The sequence below is a fragment of the Colletotrichum karsti genome, assembly GCF_011947395.1.
Source record: "Colletotrichum karsti strain CkLH20 chromosome Unknown Scaffold11, whole genome shotgun sequence".
Taxonomy (NCBI): Eukaryota; Fungi; Ascomycota; class Sordariomycetes; order Glomerellales; family Glomerellaceae; genus Colletotrichum; species Colletotrichum karsti.
In genome coordinates, this window is record NW_024065911.1 from 641656 (window position 1) to 665318 (window position 23663).

Here is a 23663-nt window from a genome sequence, read left to right on the forward strand (position 1 = left end):
CTCTGCTTTCCCTGCAATCGACTCATAATTAGTGCAGGCAACAAACATCCACTACGTTAGGACAATTCTCGATCTGATACGCACATCTTCTTTTCGAACATCCTTATGCGCTAATTCTCTCGCGACTGAACACCCTGAGATTCTCTCTGTGCTGGAACTTTCAAATTTTCACCTTCCCAATTACAGGTCTATGCTCTGGGTAAGCTTCAACGCCGGCATATTCCCGCCATGTTCGCATTGTCCTCAATTCCATGCAGACTAGCAGGTATTGGCTGGGAGAGCAGGACAGAGGCGTAGATGTCGGTTATGACGGTGCGGTTCTGTCGCATGGCTGGATCTGTACAAGTCGTGATCAGGTTCAACTGTTGCAACAAGTCAATGATCTCGGTGTAGCTCTAGGACAGGTTCCGGCTTCCAGGTTGGCTGAGGGTTTGTCGCAGATGTCGTGAGGGGCAATCGCGCAGTAGTCGAGAGTTATCGCATACGTCTTTAAAATATGTTGACATCCACGGTAGAAGAAGCTTCCAACTTCATTAATTGCTTGAGGAACGAAGCGAGAAAGAACAACGAATTAGTTATTGAGTGAGTGATACAGACAAGAAGATATGGCGTATATTGTAAACAGATCGACTGAAGGTCACCAATATCACTCAGTCCTGAGAAAGACTTAGAGGCTTCTTCACTGACAACTTCTTTCGGCAGGGAACGGGTTTACATGTAGTGAATGTAAAGCTGTTTGAGTCTCTAATCATCGGTCTGCTCATCCGAATTCATTCTAATAGCTGTGTAGACGGCCACTCATGACCCAGGCGGTACCGGGCCGGCGTCCATACACTGATCTCGGCTTCCCACGCACCGGCCTCGGGATCCTGACCGAAGTTCAATGCGGGGAGTGAGGGGCAACTTTGCGGAGAAGGCGTGGGTGGTTCTCTCATTTTCATTACTAAATCGGGCAACGCTGCGACGCTGCGTTCTGACCCCACTCCTCCGCATCATTAACCTCTGATACTTCATGGGTCGGATGACCAGGATCGGATCGGAGGCCGGGTGGGATATAACGGCGTATCTCACTTGCCTTTCTTAAATAGGAAATCAGCTACCATGAGGTCTAGCTAAAGAGCAGCCAGAGCTCCCCAAACAAAGCGCATTTCGGTATAGAGTGGCTCGTGTTCGGCTGATCATGGTGCCACTCAGCTTTGTGATCCAGAATGCGGTGGATTATATGAGACCACTGAGCTCTAATTAGTGAGCATTTACTCCTAATGTACGTACCTTGATGCTCGATTTCACTTCAAGAACATTGCGATGGACTTGCTTTATTTACGACGACTCCGCACTTCCTGTGATGTGTCTGATTTGAATCCAGTACTTCTTTCTCAGCGATTGACTTGACCAGGAACAGTACCTCTCGGTCTTCACTACTAAACCGCCCTATCGAACTTTCTCACGAACTTTCTCAACATGTTTGACGTTGTTGTTGTTGGTGCCGGCCTCAGTGGCCTCCAGGCTGCCTACTCCGCTCAACAGGCAGGCCTTTCCGTCGTGGTCGTCGAAGCTCGGGACCGCGTGGGTGGCAAGACATGGAGTGTGCCGTTGGCATCAGGACGCGGTTACGCAGACCTCGGAGCTGCTTGGGTGAATGAAAACAACCAACCACGAATTACTAAGTATATCCGACGTTTCAATCTCCCTATGGTCGCGCAAAGACTGGTAGGAAAGGCGGTTATGCAGGTATCAAAGGGCGACAGGATCGAGTTTCCCTTTGGTATTACGCCCGAGGTCAGTCTACTACGTCTTCTACGGAAGCATGTCGAGGCTTTCCATGACTAACTCGACGATCTCAGTTCACTCCAGAGGAGAAGAAGAACCTCGAATTCGTCCGAGATCACATTCAAGCCAGATCCTTGACGAAGGAGGCTCCGAAGAAAGAAGACGACAATGTAACTCTGGACCAGTACGTGCGAAACCTGGGTGCTCTTCCGAAGACGGTTGCTATGGTCAATCTTTGGGCGAAGGTCATGCACGGGGTTGAGTCTACGGAGGAATCTGCAGCCTGGTTCATCGATTACTGTCGGCGTAACTTGGGGCTGTTTGCTATTCGCGCGGACGACAAGACGGGCGGAAACTATCAACGTTTACACAAAGGTAAATATCTAATTAAAAGAGCGATGATTGATACCAAGTATTAATATCAAAATTCAGGCACACAGCAGATCGCAAACGGCATCGCAGATTTGATCGGACGTGGCAACATCCACCTCTCTGCGCCAGTCGCCTCTGTCGAGAATGCTCAGACCCACGTCACCGTGGTTACTACCAACGGCCAAAAATTTGTCGGCAGAAAGGCTATCATCTCCATTCCCAGTACCATGATGCGCGACATCAACATCACGCCCAACCTTCCACTCAGAGTGCGAGAGGTGAACGACTCCTCAAGGCTTGGTCACTACAACAAGGCTATCCTCTGCTACGATAAGCCATGGTGGAGGGACCTTGGCTACAACGGCTTCTTCATGAGTTACGAGGGCCCCGTCACACTGGGTCGCGACACCAGTGTCGATGAGGTAGGCTTCTTCTCCCTTACCTGCTTCGTCAATGGCAAGTTCGGAGAGGACTGGTCTAAGCTCTATCCCCACGAGCGTCGCGCCGTTGTGATCAAGCAGGTAGCCAAGATCTTCAATGTCAGTCCGGATTCGGAAGCCTTCCGTCCCATCGAAGTCTTCGATCAGATCTGGAAGCACGAGCAGTACAGCAAGGGAGCGTTAGCCCCGATTCAAGAGATTGGCCACTACACGGAGTACGCCGACGTCTACGGCAAGCCCGTGGGAAACCTCCACTTCGTTGGCACGGAATATTCGAATGAATGGAAGGGTTACATGGAGGGAGCTCTGTGCTCGGGTGAGCAGGGTGCTAAGGAGGTCATTGAAGCTGTTCAGCGAGCGCCGCGGGCCAACTTGTAAACCTTCCAGTCTTTCTTTGGCAATCTAACGATAATGAACATTAAATTGTACGTATCCATCTAAATAAGGAAGCATCCTGGAGCTCGTGATGTGATATAATACAATTTACCTTACTTAATCCACCAGCCCAGATGCCCAAAACACCAAATCCCACATCTCGAAACATACAACAAGGATCTATCTACATGATGAAAACCCGCATATCTGGAATCAGAGCTGGCCAATTTGTCTCGCCTCCACATGCCGTCTGCGACCAGACCTTCCTCAACAGTTCCAGCGCTCTCAAGATGTTCATAAACTTATTACGACGATACTGCCGAAGCAGAAACTGCTCAAAGAATGATTGTTGCTCGCGGTTGCGACATTCCAGGGCGGCAATAAAGGTCGACCACACAAGGACGTGCTCGCCGAAGGCCCCTTCTGGGAAATTTTCTAGGCTTTTCTGGTAAGACAGAATTAGTTCATCTGAGGAAACCCTGTTTCTTTCCTCCAAGACTCGATTGAGATAAATATTGAACGCCTGCTGGCGTAGATCGGCCAAGAGATCAAATGTGGAACAGCAATCAGGGTACAAGCTGTGGTAGTAGTACAGGCAATCGAAGCTCTCCCGGGCGTGATACATGATAGCGTTGATCCCGGCATCTTGGCTGAGAAGTGGCGCGGCATAGACTCGCATTCTAGATCTTTGGTGAGCACAACCTCATTCACGAAACAAAGCGATGACTTACTTGCGAATCTGCCTAAGCAGGAAACCGCCCATCTCACTCCCGTCGGCGAGAATGTCCTCCCCTCCCACGGCTTCAATGGCTGATTCCAACATTTGAAACACAATAGGAAAGTCCGGCAACCCATTGACCATGACAGAGACAAGAAGAACCACAATAGCAAGGATGACCATCTGCCTTGTTTCTCCATCCCAATCCGCCAGCTCTTTCCGACTGAGCAGCTGTTTGATAGCACGAGAATACAGTCGATCCGGGTTGGCGAACGACTGAACCGAGATTATTCCTGAAATATGAAATGCTGATACCGCCATCACAGCATCCATGACCATCTCGTTAGACCAGGCGAGAGGCAAGATCATATGTCTCCATCCGTTGAAACAATCATCGACGACCACCATCTGCGGTGCAATGGCGTCGGAAACTTTGACCAGAGAAGGATTGAGTCAGCCTTGCAGAGGTCGCCGGGCAATTACTCGGGAACTTACAATGTGTCAGCAGAAATTCTTTCCACGGCTCGAGCAAGCTCAAGTCCATTGGCGTCGCCGATCTCAGGATAGCCTTGTAATCCAAGGCTTCTGTAGTCGAGGGAGAGAACACTGTCTCATCGACCTCCTCGAGTTCTCCGGAGTTTTCAGGAAGTATAGGAACTTCAGGCGTCTCGCCCTGATTCTGAACTTCTTCGTTCTCGACAACGTCGCAGGCACTGTTGTTGACATTGATGCAGGGACTCATTTGCCAGCAGGCATCGACCAAAGCTGCTTGCTGGACCGCATCATCGAAGTCCAGAAGCGAGGTTTCCCAGTAAAGTCTGTCCCAATCGTCGTAGGGTATGTTTTCACTCTCAGCATCTCTCTGAGTCTTGTTCAGCCGTGCTCGGAAGGATGCATCTGATGACGATTGAGCGAGGGCGTCTTTCAAGAGAGCGCTCCTGTTCACCGAAGATGATGACTTGCGCCTCGACGAGAATCCATCGAGAAACTTGTACGTCGGACCAAAGCCACTACATGGAATGCCGCGCGTGGAACATTTCGCGCAACTCGGTTTCGTCCCATCACAGTCGATGCGGCGTTGGGAGCACTCATAGCAACCTGTCAGCCCTATCAGCTCGTTGTCCTTTCTTCACTCCTCGAAACTGTCCGTGACATACCCTTCACCTTCGGCACATATTTCCTCTTCTTCCGGACCATGATGCCTTCAACGAGTCAAATCTGGTTTGCTCAGGACTTGGTGTTTGGAGGTGTTGAGACCAAAGCAAACGTTCATGATGCGGGGAACAGGACTGACGCAAACAGAGAGAACCCCGACTACAGAATCCACCTCATCCCATGCAGCCAGCTGACAAGGAGGGGATGGCGGCCTTATCTCGCCTTCCCCGCATTGCCAGCGCTCCACGTCTGCGACTTCGATGTGTCAAGATTTACGGCATGGTTTGTGCATTCGCCGCGGCCCCTCCTCCGGAGATCGGCATGGTCTCCCTGGCCGCAAAATATCTCCGCTATCAGAGACTATTCCTAGAAAGGTAAAGCAAATGAGAGCAACACGCCAAGCCCCGGCTCAACGGGACTTCAGGTCGCATATCTACACTTGAGCAATGCTTTCAAGCTTCACGGAACGATGCAGCCGTGCACCATTATTGAGGTTTATTCCACGTCATCTGAGACTTGGAGGCGGATAAACCGCCGTAGTAACCCTTGTATGAAGATCAGTTATCTATTGAATCCATGTCTCCACTGCGTTTTTCGGTGAATCAGGCAGCAGTGGACACTATCTTCACCGGTGATGATTTGGCGACGTGATATGAGCAATGCACGTCTTTGCGGCAATACTGCTATCATCATTTCCGCGTTGGCATTCAACACAACACTCAATATATCTGCAAAGCAATTGTTCACACTGTTTGGAAGTTGCTGTAAATATGATCACCACCCCCAGCGATAAACCACCAGGTTCCAGGACCTCAGTCGAGAAGAAAGTAACTTTTATTGAAGTCAAGATGATTCTTCGTGTCTCATTTATTCATTCTGCTTGATCCTACATAGTGGCTTCACGACATCCAACATCCGACACCGATATAATGATGCGTTCTCTGCGTCAACCCCCCTCCCCATAAATGGTCCATCTCTTGCATAGACCCGTCTATGTCTATTCAAGTTCCAATATGGTGGCCTCCAAAAACTGCTTCTGCAAGTTCAAGAACTCCCGTGCAGCATCAACGTCAAACTTGCGGCCGGCGTGTTCGCGCTCCCGGAGGTTCTTGGCTCCAGCTCGCAAGCGTTCCTCAAGCACGTCCAGACGGTAGTGGCTCCACTGATAGTAGAGATCGGACCGAGTGCTGATAGGGCGAGAACCAGTAAGAACCGTCTCGTCTCGGACCAAGGGACTCTTTGGGCGGAAAGCAGTCACCATGCTGATGCGCTCCCTGCCTCCCTTGGCCTTCAGGGCCTGGTGTTCGATGTAACGACCCTGCATGACAACTCCGGTGCCCTGGAAGTAGGCACAAGTCAGTAACTGCTCTCGACGCAAGATCAAGGCCGTTGGCTTACCATCATAGGTCCACGGACCTTCATAACGTCTCCATTACCCGTCCGCATCGCCGTCTCTCCCCCAATCATACCAGTGCAGTCAGAAAGCATGGTAACACAGACAAAAGCGTAGCTGTCCCGATGCCATGCAAAGGCAGAGGATTCATCGTCCAGATACGTGGCACTGCTCTCGACCGTGCTCAACTCAGTCGTCACGTTGTTGATAGAGATGTTGATGTGGCCAACTTCGTATTCGATAGCCGGGACAAGTTCGACGCCGGCAACCTTTGACACTGCGTTGAGGACTTCGGGGCTGTTCCATGCGTCGAAGATAAAGGGGCAAAGTCTGCAACACCAACGATCAGCAGCCAGATCCCAAAACCGTGGTCATCTACATCAACATGAAAGCTTACCTGGGACCATAACCACGAATCATGTTTTTGGCAAAGTCCGACGCAAACTGGCAACTCTGCAGGACTGGCTCGCTGAAGATCTCGGCTCTCATCTGCGCCACGGCCTCCGGCGTGAAGATGGAGAATGGGGCTGACGCTGCAACGGGCGAGATACCCTGTCCGCCGAGCCCTATCTCCTGCATGGTGAAGATCCGTTCCGGGTCAGCGATCTTGAGGTGCTTCTTTGGGTCAAAGGGAACCCTTTCAACTCGCCGGGCCTCTTCAATGAGAAAGTCCGGCAGCTGATTCGTCGGACGCATGGGTTCTTTAAGCTTGGGGCCTAGCACGGCGGGTGCAGCTGCAGGCATCATGACTTCGGCGGCCATTGTGATTGGATCCTCGTTTTAGCTTCGGAAAAGATGGCTAATGAGTTCGGGGTTGATGGGGTATGTTGGAAAGCTGGAAACTGGCTTGATTGATGGAATGTGTATCGAAGTTGTGGCTCAAGGGTTGCTGAGGATGAAGATATCATGAATTGTGGAGGGAGCTCTTGTATTTGTTTTATACTTGACACGGCCCTCCCATTTCGTCTGGAAGTTACTATCACTAGGCTGGGTTGATTAGTCTTGGGCATTGCATAGAGTCTCACGTGGAGACAGTGTGGCCGCCATGAGCGGGGTTAAAGATATGTACGCGGGGGAAACACGGGGTCAGCAAGGAAGGCCGCTCCCGAAAGTCTAGACAAGAGATGCACTAGCTATTTTGAGATATTCTAATGAGACATCTTAAACATGAGTGGCTGGGCTTTTATCAGAAACCTAACATGAGTTGTGTCATCCCAACCTGCCACGATATGGGTGGGCCACGTCGCTAAGCTCCTTTATCGGCGATGGTCATCATTCTGCCTACCTGTACCTGCACACACTGCTAGATATCGTGTTTATGCCACCATGTCGTATGAATCATAATGAAATTGTACCAAAATCCAACAAGGCATCATTGTGGTGATGAAGGAGAAGGTGTCGAGACGAGGGCATGTTGGTTCACCCCGCACGAGCAACGAAACCTTTAGGTAAGAGATAGACACTTCTAATCACGCCATGAAGACATTCGCGGGCTAGAAACAATGATGATGTCTCATTTGTCTTTCCATTCTGAGTCTTCTGCCCCGTGCAGCCTTCAACTTCATATCTCGAAAAGGCCAACGCTACTACATACAATCATTGTACCCTCATCACCAATAAAATCAATGCAACGCGATTCGTTTGTTCATGTTGAGAGTGAGAGAGTCGAGCTCCGTTTGAGTAGATCGGCGATCTGGAAATTGTGGTACCCTAGCTGAGGATGGACTCAGCTGTGCTGCGGTCACGATGCATGCGTCAACTATTTATCTAGCTTATCTGCGTTTCGCGAAACTGAGACTGCAGGATCAGATACGGCAATACTTTTGAGCGGGAGAATTAATAGCCGGATCCGTCCTAACAAAGCCATCAATCTGGGCGTTTCTTGATACTTGAAGGTACAGCTACGGCAGGCCCGACAGTGAGTCTAAGTTTACAGTCAACTGTTGGGCATCTTTCTATCACAGCCCGTCAATTCAACCGTTTGTGCGAAGTTTCATTCCAAGCATCATTCCAAAACCCTGAAATTCAAGTTAAATACGGCAATTAGCAGCATTGGGGACGTGACATTGATATCACGTTGCGGTCGAGAAAGCTGAAAGTATCTTGAAAACACTTTAGCCGGTGCCAGTCCGTTTGCCATCTCAGTAGTTCCAGGACCAATTCATGACTGTATAATCGGTGAGCCACATCCTTGATGACTTGGCAACTGCTTCATGTTCAATATCAACCGGCCCTATCACTCACTGAGCGACGATAGCAGCAATCTATTGGATTCGTCCTCAATCCTGAGCTGCCGCTGGCCTTGACTCATAACTGGACACCGTGATACGATCGTAAATGTGCCATTGGTTTCAAAAGCTCCCGACCTCTTTCTTATCTATCGCAACGTTAAGGCGAGATGAACTCCTCTCTGAAGTACCTATGCTTCGTCTGCTTGATAGCTGGGTCGCGGCCGGTATGAGAGTGGCCGAAGCGTATCTCTTCCAGCACTACTCTCGGGGATGTTCGGCGAGTTCCTCCAATATTCGCTATCTCAAGATGATACCTAAACAGAGCTGCAAGCAACTCGAGGATATATGTGTGCGTGATGTGAGTGTCAGGGGCATGTGATCTTTTGCCTCTGGGTCAAAGTGACCCCACACGGGGACTTAGATGAGGTTTTGTCTAGGGTTTCTCACTCGCGGTACATGATCCTTCGGATAGCATTACTGAAATAGTCAATTCTTCACGGCCGTAGGCTGTAGCTTCGTATCTGCCGGCTTATCCAACCAACCATACCCAGCTTGCATGACATGCCACAGGGCGATGAGACACACCGCACATGATACATGTAAATATTGGCAGTGTTGAACTCTGTTTCTCATGAAATCAATCTTGACGAAGACAATGTGAGGCGCGGCAAAACTAAATCTCATGAGGCTTGCAGCAGAACTGTTGTTGATGCTGAAATTGAATCTTTTGATGAACGCTACATCAACGTAACATAGTAATAAAGCCCGAGATAGGCACTCTACACGTTAGATGCAGACCAGTTTGAACTTATGAACTCTTTGAGCTCTACAGTATCCACTACTCTTACGGTATTTAACGGTCGTACAGCAGACGGTTGCTTGAAACCGTTCCGAAAACGGCAATCGGAATGAGAGCCACCCGTCCCTTGCCGCAAAAACGTCCGGGGTTCATCCCGCGCTCTCCACTGCGAATGCACAAGTCATATCAAGAAATATGGCGAAATGACAGGCAAAGAAAATCCGGGGTAAGTGCTTCTGCCCCAAGGATAGGGTACATGTCTGTCTCAGTGGCCATCTCTATGATTGGTCGTCCCCGCATGTTCGTTTCCATAGGTTAGACCAGCGTACCTGAATAGCCTCAGCCCGAGAAGATCCACTTCGGTCCAAGGGTCGGCTGCCTTTTTATGGGGAAACACAGTTTGAACCCGAGAATGACGTCTTTTGAGGCTTATCCGAAGCCAAATGTCGGCTCGGAAGAGGCAGGCTACGTACCTCAACGCAAGTGAGGACGATACACTAGTCCTTTTCTTGCGGAATGAAGACGACTTCAGAGCTTTCAACCAATGAGATTCCTTGCGTTCCCAAGTTGTCAGGATTCCATTGATACTGAGGCTTCCCGACTTATCCTCGAACATGAGACAAGGATACTCGGCGTCTCCTGTAGTAAATAAAGGGGTCTTTAACAGTTGAAGCTCGGGTCGCTGAGGTCTCGGGTGGCCATCAAGCTCGACGTATAAGTTGGCAGCCTAATCCACCCAGAATTATGGTTCTTGTTGAATTCGGCACGCCCGAGAAACCGACACCACCTTTTGAGGCAGGTCAACTCAAATAAAATTCATTTTTACAAGAAACTTCTTTGGCTGGCTCAAACAATCTTGCAAATCCTTTCTTCGACACACCTCCTTCTCCCGTCGCTCAACATGACGACTCTCTCAGACCGGCCCAGCGCTCCAACAAGCGATAGCGAAAAGAAGTCCCTCGACAGATCCGACAACTCAGTCAACAATGACACCCAAGTCCTCGCCACCTCGACCGACGGCCTCCACCGCAGGCTCAGCACCCGCCAAGTCCAGCTCGTAGCCATCGGCGGCTCTATCGGCACCGCGCTCTTCGTGAGCATCGGCGGCGCCCTGCAACGTTCCGGTCCAGGCAGCCTGCTTCTCGCCTTTGGAATCTATAACATCATCCTCTCGCTATGCAACAACTGCATGGCCGAGATGGCCGTCTACATGCCCGTCAGCGGCGGCTTCGTCCGTCTCGCTGGCAAATGGGTCGACGACGCCTTCGGCTTCATGGCCGGGTACAACTTCTTCTTCTACCAAGTGTTCATGGTCCCGTTTGAAATCGTCGCAATCACCTTGGTGCTGTCGTACTGGAGCGATCAAATTCCAGTGGCGGCTGTGTGCTGTGGGTGCATTGCGCTATACGCGTGAGTTTCTCGTCGAGTGTGAACTATTTGGCAATTTAAAGCAAAGCCAGAGATGAAAACATACTAAGTAAAGCTCCTTTGGAGCAACAGTATCTTAAACCTGTTCGCCGTTGGCACCTACGGTAGTGCGGAGTTCTACCTTTGCAGCGGCAAGGTACTTCTCCTGATCATGCTGTTCTGCTTCACCTTCGTCACGATGGTGGGCGGTAACCCTCAGCACGATGCCTATGGCTTCAGGTCATGGTCCGCCGGTGCGTTCGCCGAGTATATAAGTCCTGGCCGTCTTGGACAGTTCGAAGGCTTCTTGGCTGCGCTGTGGTATGCCTCCTTCACGTGCGTCGGCCCTGAGTACGTCTCGATGATGGTCGGAGAAGCGAAGCACCCTCGTATCTACGTGAAGCAGGCGTACAAGGTGGTCTACCTTCGCTGCTGGATTTTCTTCTTCGGCAGCGCCATCGCCGCCGGCATCATCGTCAGCCACAAGGACCCAACCTTGACTGCCATCTTCGGCGGCGAGAGTGGTTCGACCGGTAGCGCGGCAGCGTCGCCGTACATCATCGCGATGGGTAACCTCGGAATCGGTATCTTGCCGCATATCATGACGGCACTCCTGGTCACGACTATCTTTTCGGCCGGCAACACCTGCACGTACAACTCGACGAGAGTTCTCTACGGTCTGGCTCTCGAGGGCAGGGCGCCTAAGTTCCTGACCAAGACTACCAAGAGCGGCGCACCCATCTACTGCCTAGCCGTCGTTATGATCTTCCCCTTCTTCTCTTTCATGCAAATGTCGAGCTCATCCGCCAAGGTCTTGGACTGGATCATCTCTTTAACGACCGCCTCGACCGTCATCGACTTCATCATCATCTGCATCACATACATCAGCTTCCACCGCGCTTGCAAGGCACAGGGCTTCCACCGCTCCAAGCTACCTTACGTTGGCCGGTTTCAGCCATACAGCGCGTACATCGGCTTGATTGCGATGATTGTCATTGTCACATGCTACGGGTACATCTCCTTCAGCCCGTTTGATGTGGGTTCGTTCTTCATCCACTACACGATGGTCTTCCTCGCGGCCGTTCTGTTCGTCTTCTGGAAGTTCTACAAGGGTACGAAGTGGTTGAAGCCGGAGGAAGTCGACCTCGTTTGGGAGGCACCGGCAATTACCGCATACGAGGAGATGGAGAAAGAAGTCTACCCTCCGATCGGTTTCTTACGAGACGTCGGCAACAATTTCGGACTCAGTAAGGTTTTGAAGAGGACGCGTACGGAGGACACCGTCTGAAGAGTCGTAGCATTTCGAATTTGCCATCTTTAGGCTATTAGATACCACTCAGTAAACAATCATTTCCAGCCGAAAAAAGTGATATTTGCGAATTGCTTCATGCTCGGTTCAAGTGCTGACGACAAATAGAATCATGCTCATCGAGTTGCGCCCGTTCCAGACCACGCGTCACCACGCGTCCCTCTTGAACTTTGATTCCGACGAGGCCGACGAGAAGTTTCCCAGGGTCATAGTCAGAGTCGTGACAACCGGCGAAAAAACAACGATGTAGGCTTAAACAAAAAGCTTAACCGGCCGAGGCTGTGTCTTTTCAAGTATCGCTCCGCGGTTCGTGCGATAGGATCACCTGCCACCTGAGGTCCGCGGGAAAATCAGGAGGGCGGGGATTCGTTGGTGTGTTGCGAAACAGGCGCAGAATTTTGATACAACAACATGTCCTGGCTTTCAAAAATCAAGGGATATAGGCCCATTTAATAGCTCGTGTTGAAATAATTCGGTAATCCGGCAGCGTGGTTGCCAACTCCGTCCCCATAGATTGTTCGTCTCATCTCTTAGGACGGGGGCTGCGTTGAAACTCGTCTCGTCTCTAAACCTTCCCTGATGGAACACCAACTTCGACACGATCAGACGGGAAGCGCCGATCATGCAAGCAAACTGTCCCTGTGAAATTCATCGCAGCCCGAAGTCTCCGGTTCGAGTTACCCCATCGATTTCATCTTTATTAAAGTGCGCAATTCCTGTCATCGTCCTTGGCAAGTCTTGGTGTCTTAGTTCAGTCCAGTTCGTTTCTTGGCGGGTCCATCTATCTGCAACTCCATTCTCTCATTCTACTACCACAAATAACTCTATTTTCAACCATATTAAATTCTCCTAAAAATGTTAATGACTAAGATCGCCTCCGGACTCCTCGTCCTCTCCGGCCTTGCCATGGCATTGCCCACCGACAACGCCGTGGAGATCCGTGCCAACAAGGACGTCAACCCCGCCGCCGTCAAGGGCACCACCTGCACCGACAAGAATGCGTAAGTCCTCGTCTGTACCTTTGGTGCCATCCGAACTCTGCTAAGCTCATCCGTGAAGGAAAATCGACACGCACGACATGAACGTCGCCACGCTGGCCATCTGCGGCGGCATCGCGGGCTCCATCCAAAAGTGCGGCGGCGCGCCCAAGAGCACCACCGGCCAGTCCGGGACGGCCAAGTTCACGCTGAACCCGACGAACTCTGGCGCCACGCTCAACGTCTCCAAGGGCCGCTGGGAGGGCTGCATTCGCGCCGCGAGGGCGACTTGCCCGACCGGCAGCTTCAAATCGACCTGCGTGGGCGGTGCGAGCCAGGGTGATATTGCTTTTACCCTGACCAATCCCTGAGAGCGCGGTAGAGTAACAAGGAAGCCTGTTTCTTATGTATTATTTCTTAGTCGAGATTCTCGAATCGGCAATACATAGTTGTTCAAGTGGATCATCCAACACGTCAAGTCCTTTCATCAAGCTTACCGCCAAAGGATGTCGAAGCGGTTTCGGGCCGAGGCTGCAGGTGAAGGCCAGGCGTAATTAACGCGTTGGTTCGGTTCGGTTCGAAGTCCTATGATGATTGAACACGTAAACGAGACTGCATGGTGCCATCGTTGTGTTGGTTCGACAAATTCCAAGCCCGGGTCGGTTGCGGGGCGCTTAGCCCAGCGCCAACCTCCTTCGCAAGGCCTTGCGGGGAACCAAGACGATTCTCGGAGCATCTCTGAGCCTCGTCAGAACAATTCAGAAGAGCCTAAAGGTCAGGATCTGATGTATCTCGCAATGACGAGTGTATGTCTGAAACGACACCCTTACCGTCCGAAGCAGAAAAGGCATCGATCATCCGCCAGAATCCTCCCCATGCGAGGCGCTCTGTGCTCGGTGTGATAAGGCGCAGCGTCGTCCTACAATCTCTTCGTCGGATTCGCCGAACACCTATCTCAAAGGAAATAAGGCGGAGGGGGGGTGTTCAAGGCAGTTAAATGAAAATGATTCTGGAAATCTCGCATAGAAGCCGGGCAACACGGCAGTGTTGGTTCCTCCACCGCTTGGCGGAGGCTGTGCGGCGCAGGTAATAGGTAAGCAACGCAGAGCCGACAGACGCTTCGTAAAACAACCAACCCAACGGGCCCAGCCGGGAGGGTCCGAATTTGGGACTTTGGTTTTTAACTGTGTTGGCTTGACCAAAGTTCCTCGTGACACGGTTCGTCTGTCGTACAGTCCTTTGGGGTCTCAAAGGGGTCCTTTAAGGCGCCGTGAGAACCCACCAGTTGGTTGATCCCTGCTGCGGAACATTTTCATACATACACTTGTCTGTGTGCCATACACTTGTCTGTGTGCCTGGGGGGAGGCAGTGATCTATGGTAAATATGGGCTTAGGCGATCGTGAATCCTGCGGTGACAAAAGATCCTACCAGTTGGCCCAATGTCTTACCGACCTGATGGTTCAATAAATATAGTCATCATTCCATGACGACAGTACACAGACTTATTATCTGCCATTTCTCAGTTCAGACTCAATAAATCAACCATACACGAAAGAATATCGTTAGCTTCAACTAAAGAATCTTTGCCTCATATCAGCTGCGAAATATCAGTAACATCGTACGAGACGACAAGCCACAAGTTCGTCAGCCGACGTCAACATACATACACATACACAATGCCGGCTATCCCATTACCACGGGGGATTTCCAACCTCGACCGCGTCAAGACGCAAATAAACGCCCTCCAGAACAGCAGACGAGATTTCGAACCACCAGAAGCCCAGCGCCCAGGTCCGCATCCCGCACTTATATTCGGTTGCGTCGCAATAGTCATGGCGATTGTCTTCGCGACGTGCGTATGCTGTGCCAGGCGGAGGATGAAGAAGAAGCAGGCGCAATATCAGAAACTACACAACAGGATATCCGCCGCCTCGACGCGAAAGAACAACACCGACCGCAACGGTATCGGTCAGGGCACATTTCCGGGATATCAGTACGATAGTGTTGAGGGGGCATACAACTATGCCTCGGGGTACCACCAGAGCAATGTGTCGGATCCCGATGGTCCTCCGCCGGCTTATTCGAGCCAGCCGTCAAGTCCCAACGGCGGTCAAGGGACGAACTCAGCATTGGGAGGGACGGGGAATCCGAGTATGGGTCGAAGCAGTTTTGGCGGTGGTGCTTCCGGGACGAGCAATTAGGGGTTGCAGGGTTGGGCGGGTATGCATGGCCAGCGGCGTTGGTTCTTTTTGACGCATCATTGGAGCGACGAATCGGATTTGTGGGATTAAGATACATTGAACACGTTAATATTAATTACTTCCAATTTCATGTGCACTTGGCATGAACGGGGATTGAATGTGGCAGGTCGCTGTACAGAATTTGCGAGCCTTTGCAACAACTGGGTTGCAAAATTTATTGTGGTGTATTAGTTCATTATCTGCGTTGGGGTCTCTCTTGTGTACTGCTGACTAGTGTCAGCCTCGGGATAGCCTCTATGGGCTCTTCTATGGATATCATGTGGTGGACGTCTGAAAATGCATCTTTTAGGCCGTAAGAGGGGACGTGATGGAGTGGGCATGGCGTTTGAGACGAGCCACCTCAAAACATGAGTCTGCCGCTCCTGTTACTGAGTTCGAAGCCTCAGCTCTTCGTAAAGCGTGATAGTGAAAAGAAACTCTTCTTCTTCTTGTCCCCGTTCATGCCTCTCTCGCCGCTGTGCTTCTTGGCCTCGTCCTCAGTGTTGAGCTGCGTTGTGTTGTCGTGCATGAGCTGCTGGGCGTACGAGACCGTACCCGCGTGCGGACCGGGAGTGTACGAAATGTTTGGCGGTGGAGAACCGGGCAAGTAGGGTTGGGAGCCTGGCGGCGGCGTGATGGGACCGTAAGGATGCATGCCGGGTGGCGGGTGAGGCGGCGGCGTCCCTGGTCCGTATGGGTAGGGACCAGGCGGCGGCGATCCGGGTCCGTAGGGATGCGCGCCGGGGGGCGGAGATCCTGGACCGTAGGGGTACATGCCTGGAGGCGGCGGTCCAGGCGGGGGCGGGTACATGGCACCCGGAGGCGGTGTGCCGTACGGTGGAGAACCCGGGGGTGGCGTGCCGAGCGGTGAGCCTGTTTGAGGGCCGGGCGGGGCCGGTAGCGCGAGTTGTGATGGCGGCCCTTGAATAGCAGCTTGTTGTTGCTGCTGCTGCTCTGGCGTGGCGAACAGATCCATGACCTTTCCATGCCCAGTGAGTCTGTGGTAGACGGCAAGTGTAGTGCCGAAGTCCTTCTGGCCGTCGACCTTGATGGCATCAAGCAGTTGCAGGGCGTATGTTTGGCAGTTGTTGGTGATGAGGTTATACGCAGGCTGCCTCTCTCTAATGTTCTGGATCACCGACTCACCTGTACATCGTCAGTAAGGCCGAGTATGTGAGATGGGTCGCTAGTCTGAACTCACCGGCTCGCCGAATCGCGTCGTCATTGAAGCGCGTCTCTCCTACCGGAAATGTCCGCCACTCATCCCGCTTGTATCTCTCGTTGGTGTAGATGACATGAAAGTTCTCATCCTGTTCATCATTGTCGCAGTTAGTATGCGAAACTGAGACTATCATCCACTCATCCAGGTAGCTGCAGATGAAAACTCACCATCCACAGTTGGTGGGCAAAGTCGCCGACCAGTACGGCCCAATGCTGCGTCGGATCCGGATAGAACTTGATCCTCTCGGTGATCATCTTGCCTAGGCCGGTGTCTTCGGCGAACCACTTGCCGGCGAGACCGCCGACGGGATGCCATCCAACCTCGACAGGCCGAGGAGGTCCATTCAGATACGGCTGTGTCACGGGGACGACATTTGGTGTCTGGCCGAGACCGATGGCGTGTTTGAGGGCAAGCTCGCCTTTGGTGAGGTTCTTTTGCCTGTCATCCAAGTCAACAAACAGTTCGATCAATTCTCACGTCGTCAATGACGTAGTGGCAGCGACCCCGGGTTCAGTCAAAGGCGGTGTAGACCAACCAACCGACCGACTAGGTAATTGGGGGCCGGCAGGCAGGCAGGGTACGGGGAAGGAAAAATGTCGCGCCTACAGGAATTCTCCCACTTTATCCCGCTTTCTCTTCGCTTCCTCATCGGAACCGGTCGTTGACATAGCGACTGACTGGATGGACGGGCTCAGGCAAGCAAATCTGGGCGGAAGGTGGAACGGAGAGTCCGGTTCAGCCCTTGGGCTTGGAAATTCGGTGTGATAATTAATGTCCAGGCTAAAAGGATGGTTGGAAGAAGTGAGATGATGGAGGGGTCGGCGTCTTACGCGTTTTGGTGTGGCTTTCGCGGGCGGCAACACAAAATCTCGCCCTGCCTTTCTTTTTTTTTTTTTTCAGCTTGGCTGGTCCTCCCTCCGCGTGAGGCGCAGGCGCGCACCGCCGCATTAACAATTAAAATCAAATTAGGAAATCACGGACGGGACGGCCGATTGGACCAATTAAATCCGATCTTTCCGCCTGCCGATGATCCGGGATGCGCTCCCAAATCGGAATGATACCGGATTGCGGCTCGTCCGGGCTGCGATGGACGGCTGTGGCACGGCAATTATTTATGCTGTGGCTCTTCGCTTTCGCATGGACGTCAATTAGCCTGGCCTGCTGATTTTCTTAGTGGCGGTGTTGGTGGCTTTCTCTGTCTTGAGTTGTTGTACGCCAACAGGTACTACGAGTCATTCTTGACCGTCTGAAGAAGAACAAAAAGCACTGTTATTTGCTTGGAGTTCAGCAGTTTGGAAACCTCTGTTCATGAACATATCTAGTCGTCTCTTGTTCTTGAAAGCAAAGGCTTGATTCGGGAGTGCTCGTCCATTGCCTTGGACACAGGCAGACGCTGACATACTGCTGCGTTACATCAGCCAAGGACTGAAAATCCTGAGAAGCCGAGACATCCGACACACTGTGCAATGAGGTGAGGAAGCTGAGAAAGAACGCCGTTGTCAACCATGAGCCCCTAAAAACACCTAAGATAACAGACTGGCAGCAGGTCTTGGAGTTCAATAATGCCGGTCGTCCAAACTTTTGGCCACTTTGGTAATGTCTGTCTACTGATAGGCTGAGCGAAGTTTGCCTATCAAGGTTAAACAGTTCTTTATGCACCTGATTGTCTGTCTATTCGATCTGCGTCCGGTTCATGCTCTACGCCATCTAATATGGATGCTCGTCATCATCTTGGAAAAGGGCAAACAATTTTGTTCTACTATGTCTAACTTGGACAACTGTAAATCACCTCTAGATTTTTGATGACAAAAGGTCGGTTCAATTGAAACTAGAAGGCAAGCCCTATAAAAAGTCGGATAGGGCGAGTTGATACCCTCTCGTCATCCAGTCATCGATCCAGTTCTCGTCGTCGTCAGCAATGTTGTTATTGCAGTCAACACGTCTGTAGATAGCCATCTTCATATGTCCAAGAACCCGCTTCTAATCATTTCCATAGATATCTCGAATCCTTTGAAGTACCTTCACTCTCTAGGTTGGCTTCTTCATCGCAATCTGGAAGCCAGTTTGTATAGCTATGTTTGGCGGCATATTCGCCGGCACAAACAGTTCAATCCGTGACTCATAGCTAAGTTGAGATAGCGGCTAGCACCTAGGGAAGCCTTGGTTCCCGTTCAAAAAGCCCAGCACCTCCTCGATATCCAAGAATCCGGTCGTGCTGTATTTTCTGGCAACGCGGAGCAACTAGATCATGGCATCGTCGCTGTACGCCAGGAAGCTTATCAGGACAGAGTTTTCTTCTTTCAGGATATTAAATGTTAAGTATATACTCATTAGGTATATTGAGATATTAATAACTAGATTATAAGGGTAGCTGCATTGTATTGCGCGGCATATTACATTTGGTGAGTTGATCCAACAGACTGAATCGGTCTCCTCGACCAACCGCGTGCCACGGCCGGTAAGTGGTGAATCTGAGACGGCACAGGCTTGAAACTGAGGGAATTAGCATTCTAATGAAGACCAAGGCGTTAAAGTCAGCATCAAACTTTCAGTTACAAAGCGTCGTGGTTAACGGTTAGTGTAACGGGAGAATATGTGGTAAATAAGTCTGAATGGCGGTGCAACATGTCAAAAAGCTGGTTTTCAGTAATTTGACAGCCATATCAATCTTCTCAAACACACAATACTCAGCCTAATCCACACATGTTACGGAAACACACCTTGATCACCAGGCCAGTGTCTTCATGAACCAAAAGACTCGTCCGCATACATTCTAGTTCAGGCAACATATCAGTCCCTCTCGATTTAGATTTACCAGACATCACCATTACGCTGCAGATAGAAAGCTCACGCAATTTGTTGCAGACTATCTTTTTCATCTTCTACAGTAATGGAAGCTTTCAATCACAAAAGCTTCCCCCAACTTGACGATAGACAATAAGCGAATTCGAGACCTGAATGTGCGCTCATAACCCGAAGTTCCATTCAATTCTTCCATAGCGCTCTCATTCCACCCAAGCAGACACGACCCTTTCCGCATTCTCGCAGTCTTTCAGAATCTTGCTTCTTCTCGACTCACTTCGCGGCATAAAATCTACATCAAACGACTTGGGAGCCAGAATCAAGTCCGAGTGGTACCCGGTATCAACGTCTAGATCCAAAGGGCCCTTCGCCACAACGTCAAACTCCCAAGCCAATTTAGCCAGCGCGATTAAGATATGGTTTTCGCCGTAATCGAATCCGGGACACATCCGGCGGCCCGCGCCAAAGTTGTACGTTGGCCGGCGGTTCTCCTTCTCGGCAGCGTCCCTCATCTCTGGCCTGACGCCCCAAGGGTTCTCCATGTACCGATCCGGGTTGAACTCCTCGGGCTTCTCGTACCACTTCTCATCCATGTGGATACCCCAGGCGTTGATGATAAAGATTGTCCCTTTGGTGAACCTGAACCCGCGATATGTGTCGTCACGGGTCAGGACGTGTGGGACGGCTTGCGGAGCAGCTCCACGCCAGCGCATCGACTGCAAGACGGTAAGCTTCTGTTCTTGTGTGCCGGTTGTGATCCTGACTTACCTCGATCATGACAGCCCTTAAATACTTAGCTTCTGCAAGCTTCTCCCCGGAAGGCACCTCATCCTCCCAAATTGAGTCAACCTCAGCTTGGACACGTTTCTGCACCTCCGGATACGCCGCCCAAGATAGCACGCAACTCAGGGTTGTAGCGATGACGGTGTCGACCGCCGCATCCAAGGTGCCGCTGCCAAAGCGCGCAAGCTCATCCTCGTCCATGCGTATAGCCTCATTAGTCTCGCCTTCGGTAATGAGTCTCGACATAACGGACTCGTTACGGTGACCGCGCAGCCCTTTCGATATGCTGGCATGCTGTGTCTTGGCACCCTCGAGCATGTGATATACATAGCGAAGCATATGCTTTCTCAAGACCAATGCTTCTCGTTTCCATCCAGCAAGAAACCCGGGAAATAGCTTCATGATGGGGAAAATGTCGACAGGGGGTGTCTTGGCCGGTGTCATGAAGCGAAGCCACTTCGCCTGGGTGCCGTACCACACTGCTGTCGATGTCGGTCCGCTGTCTTCCACCTTTTGTCCACTTATGATAGACAGCGGAGTAGCCAGCGCCCAATGTCTCATATGATCTTCGAAGTCTTCAGGGTTGTCGAGGAGCTTTCGCATGAAGATGGCAGAGTGTGCCGCCTGGACCTCGAAAACTCGCTTCAGCTCGGTAGGCCTGAACATGTACTGCATCGCCGTTCGCCATTTTTTGACTGTGGGGTCATTGATGAAGAGGACGGACCCTGGGTGAATGATCTTTGACGTGAGGAAAGGCGCGGGTCTGTCGGAGTAGATGGCGCCGCGTTTCTCGAAGAGCTCCCTGACGTGCTCGGCGGTTTGAAGCACGACCATCTTTTGGGATCCAACAGTGAGACCCAGAATATCACCGTAGGTTTTCCTCCATTCTGTGAACTTGAGAAATGGCTTTTCTGGCGGAATCTGCAGAACGTTGCCCAGTCCCAGAACAGTGGGAGGGCCAGGAGGGAAATCTTTCGGCCGCCGAGCTGCAAGAGCCCAGCTGCCTAGCAGATAGACCAGAGGGAGAGAAACAATGGCCCAAGAAGTCGGACTCCATGCCAACGAAGTAAGTCCCATGATGCCAGGCTACTAATAAACAAATCGAAATTTCTGTCAGGTTGGTAGGCTGTACAGAAAGAGCAACAAGTCCTGGCAAGGTAGGCTCAAACAGAATGCAACAGAGGTCTTTATCTTTCTTATATACAGCCTTTCCGCAGGCACGCTCTGACTTGGCCTCGACCAAACTCGCCTCGTGTAACATCGGGACCAGACACCAAAATCGGGTTGACGCTGGATACATGCATCTCATATTACATACAGCCAGATGACGTGCTTGAATAGGCCCGGCCGCTGTTGCCCTCTTACACGAATCACTCGCACAAATACGCAGATTGGTCAATATGACAGCGTCAGAGTTGCGATGGCGACTGCCGCACCGCGATCCTTGAAAACTGATAAGCTTGTCCAGAATTCGCATGGATCTCTGCGAGTATCGAATCAAAACCATGCAGCTGGAACGATCACCGTAAGCACCAACGCGAGTCCAGGCCTCTTGTATGCATGTTGGCCCCGAGTCCGATTCGCCGCCTGATCGGGGACCAACCGTTCGCAACCAGTAAGTAGCATCGTCCACCTGTCGCGCAAGAAGCAACCAAGCTCCCCGTCCAATGACCAGAGGGCGTTCACTAATTCTTGTTCAGGAGCAGGGTTCGTGATAAAAAGCCCGTACTTCTTCGACGTGGTCATGTGAGTACACCGATATGCTAGTTGCAGAAAGAGATCAACGGAAACTTTAGTCGAGTTACACAGCAGGAAAAAGCAAAGAAACTTGGTGGTCATGGATCATGGCCCAGCAAATTGGCCTCCGAGTCCCGACAGCAGCAGAAGGTGAGGATGACTACGAGCAAAAGAGATGTGGCATCCGAACACACAAAAATGTTCCGAAACCGAGAATCGAACTCGGGGCTATGCCTAACCTCTCAAGAGATGAGAGGGCATCATGTTGGCCACTACACCATATCGGATTGGTTCTGTTTGTTGACATTTGTGCGGTTGCGGAGCCCTAGGTGGGAAGAGCGGGCCCTGTCCAACGAGAAGGACCGAGATGGGGACCTCATGGTTCTTAACTAGACCATAACATTGACTGGAGATGTCCCGAGATGGAGAGATCGTGCCCGTCAGTTCCTGAAGAAGGGCAAGTAAGAAACTAAAGGCAATTTTAACGAGTATTACCCCATTGAATTTTGACATCTGCGTGCGGCTCCCGTCTTCCAACGAAAGAGAGCGAGCGTATTGAGCTTGAAAACTGATTAGGAACACATTGCAAAATGTATTTGAGCTGTTCGAATTTTCTTCGCGAGGGAAATCTTACATATAAACGTGGTCACAAGACGCGGTCGCAATATCTAGGAGTTGGTACCGACGAGTCGAAATACTCCAACGACTGAATCCAACTTGGACATCACGGACTCTAACATCCTTAAATCAGTTGTTTTGCCTATTTGGCTCCAAAATATCGAGTCTAACGGACTCAAGCCTAGCTACCTGTTACTCAGTCATTCTAGGCCCTCAAACATCACAGCCAGGCAAATATCAACATATTATTATGTAGACACGGAAAGGGTAAAGAAGTGTCCGTCGTTCTATGCAAGATTGGCCATCACAGATAGATGTTCAATTGTTGAGTTATCCCAGACAAATTCCCAACAAAAGTATCACTCACCACGTCTCAAAACGCTGTTAGCAATGATAGGGCTTTCAAGACTTCGTAATCGAATTAGCTACTGTATATGAATATATTGAGGCTATACTGCAAAATATGGCTTTGAGAATACTGCGCATGGCGTTCGGTAGGTCGGTATGATCTTCGGTAATATTGCCAATCTTCTGGAAAACATAGCTGAACTCTTTATGATTCATGTTTTGGAATACCTTTATCTTGTCAATATGATTGCCATCTTAAGATTCGTGATGCTTACAGAACACAGGGTTTGATGCAAGGCCCCCGTCCTAAGCCCATTTCTACCTATGCTCCGGTCTCGCTCATGCCATTGTCACAACCTAACTTGCATGGCGATATTCGTGTTACGAACAGCAGTTGAACATTATTCGACGATCAGTTCCCCGTTTTGATTACCATGTTTCAATCCTGTGTGCATCAACATGGCAACGAAGCGCATAGTCCCGAGTTTCGGCCATTAAAAGCTGTCATTATGGCTGTCTCATTGCCATCGTTCTCATATTGGCCATCAACAACCATGCTGCTATGGATGTAAACTCTTAGAACCAGCTGTCAAACACGACAGTTTCCGGGCTTAGAACGAAAATAACCCCAGCTCCCGAAAGTTTCCTGAGAGTGTGTTATCGATATGTTAAGTTCTAACTACGTCACGATATCATGCATGCAAGAAACCGACATACTATTTACAGGGCAATATCGTACGTTGAAGGCAACTTACAAATCACTGATATACCCTCCCAAATCCAACGGTCTCTGAAATCACAACCGTCGCAAGCTGTCCGTCAGGTCGAAACGCCCACCAAGCGACACAGCGAAAGGGAAATCAATTCGAGCATCGCCGTTTCACGAACTCGTACGAACCCGCCGTAGCGTCTAGTTGCATAACCAGCAAATTTCCCCAATTGCTTCATTCCACCCCGAATCCCCAA

The 23663-nt window shown here is 50.8% G+C and overlaps 7 protein-coding genes across 7 annotated transcripts; 4 read left to right on the forward strand and 3 right to left on the reverse strand.

Annotated features, from left to right (window-relative positions):
- Positions 1-1461: 1461 nt before the first annotated feature.
- On the forward strand, positions 1462-2960 carry CkaCkLH20_04313 (flavin-containing amine; the record flags this gene model as incomplete). The annotated part of the gene is made up of 3 exons (XM_038887032.1): positions 1462-1779; positions 1845-2145; positions 2203-2960. The coding sequence occupies 3 exons, from the start codon at positions 1462-1464 to the stop codon at positions 2958-2960; spliced, it is 1377 nt and encodes a 458-aa protein (XP_038747736.1).
- A 724-nt stretch (positions 2961-3684) lies between these two features.
- Positions 3685-4872, reverse strand: CkaCkLH20_04314 (uncharacterized protein; the record flags this gene model as incomplete). The annotated part of the gene is made up of 3 exons (XM_038887033.1): positions 3685-4106; positions 4171-4773; positions 4833-4872. The coding sequence occupies 3 exons, from the start codon at positions 4870-4872 to the stop codon at positions 3685-3687; spliced, it is 1065 nt and encodes a 354-aa protein (XP_038747737.1).
- A 955-nt stretch (positions 4873-5827) lies between these two features.
- CkaCkLH20_04315 (uncharacterized protein) lies at positions 5828-6985 on the reverse strand (the record flags this gene model as incomplete). Its single annotated transcript, XM_038887034.1, has 3 exons — positions 5828-6169; positions 6229-6553; positions 6621-6985. The coding sequence occupies 3 exons, from the start codon at positions 6983-6985 to the stop codon at positions 5828-5830; spliced, it is 1032 nt and encodes a 343-aa protein (XP_038747738.1).
- Positions 6986-10154: 3169 nt separating this feature from the next.
- Positions 10155-11948, forward strand: CkaCkLH20_04316 (uncharacterized protein; the record flags this gene model as incomplete). The annotated part of the gene is made up of 2 exons (XM_038887035.1): positions 10155-10663; positions 10754-11948. The coding sequence occupies 2 exons, from the start codon at positions 10155-10157 to the stop codon at positions 11946-11948; spliced, it is 1704 nt and encodes a 567-aa protein (XP_038747739.1).
- Positions 11949-12830: 882 nt separating this feature from the next.
- CkaCkLH20_04317 (uncharacterized protein) lies at positions 12831-13317 on the forward strand (the record flags this gene model as incomplete). The annotated part of the gene is made up of 2 exons (XM_038887036.1): positions 12831-12970; positions 13029-13317. 2 exons carry the CDS (start codon positions 12831-12833, stop codon positions 13315-13317), a joined length of 429 nt encoding a protein of 142 aa, XP_038747740.1.
- Positions 13318-14623: 1306 nt separating this feature from the next.
- CkaCkLH20_04318 (uncharacterized protein) lies at positions 14624-15148 on the forward strand (the record flags this gene model as incomplete). Its single annotated transcript, XM_038887037.1, has 1 exon — positions 14624-15148. One exon carries the CDS (start codon positions 14624-14626, stop codon positions 15146-15148), a length of 525 nt encoding a protein of 174 aa, XP_038747741.1.
- Positions 15149-15590: 442 nt separating this feature from the next.
- CkaCkLH20_04319 (cytochrome P450) lies at positions 15591-21071 on the reverse strand (the record flags this gene model as incomplete). The annotated part of the gene is made up of 5 exons (XM_038887038.1): positions 15591-16333; positions 16389-16497; positions 16577-16827; positions 19489-19927; positions 19980-21071. The coding sequence occupies 5 exons, from the start codon at positions 21069-21071 to the stop codon at positions 15591-15593; spliced, it is 2634 nt and encodes an 877-aa protein (XP_038747742.1).
- Positions 21072-23663: the final 2592 nt, after the last annotated feature.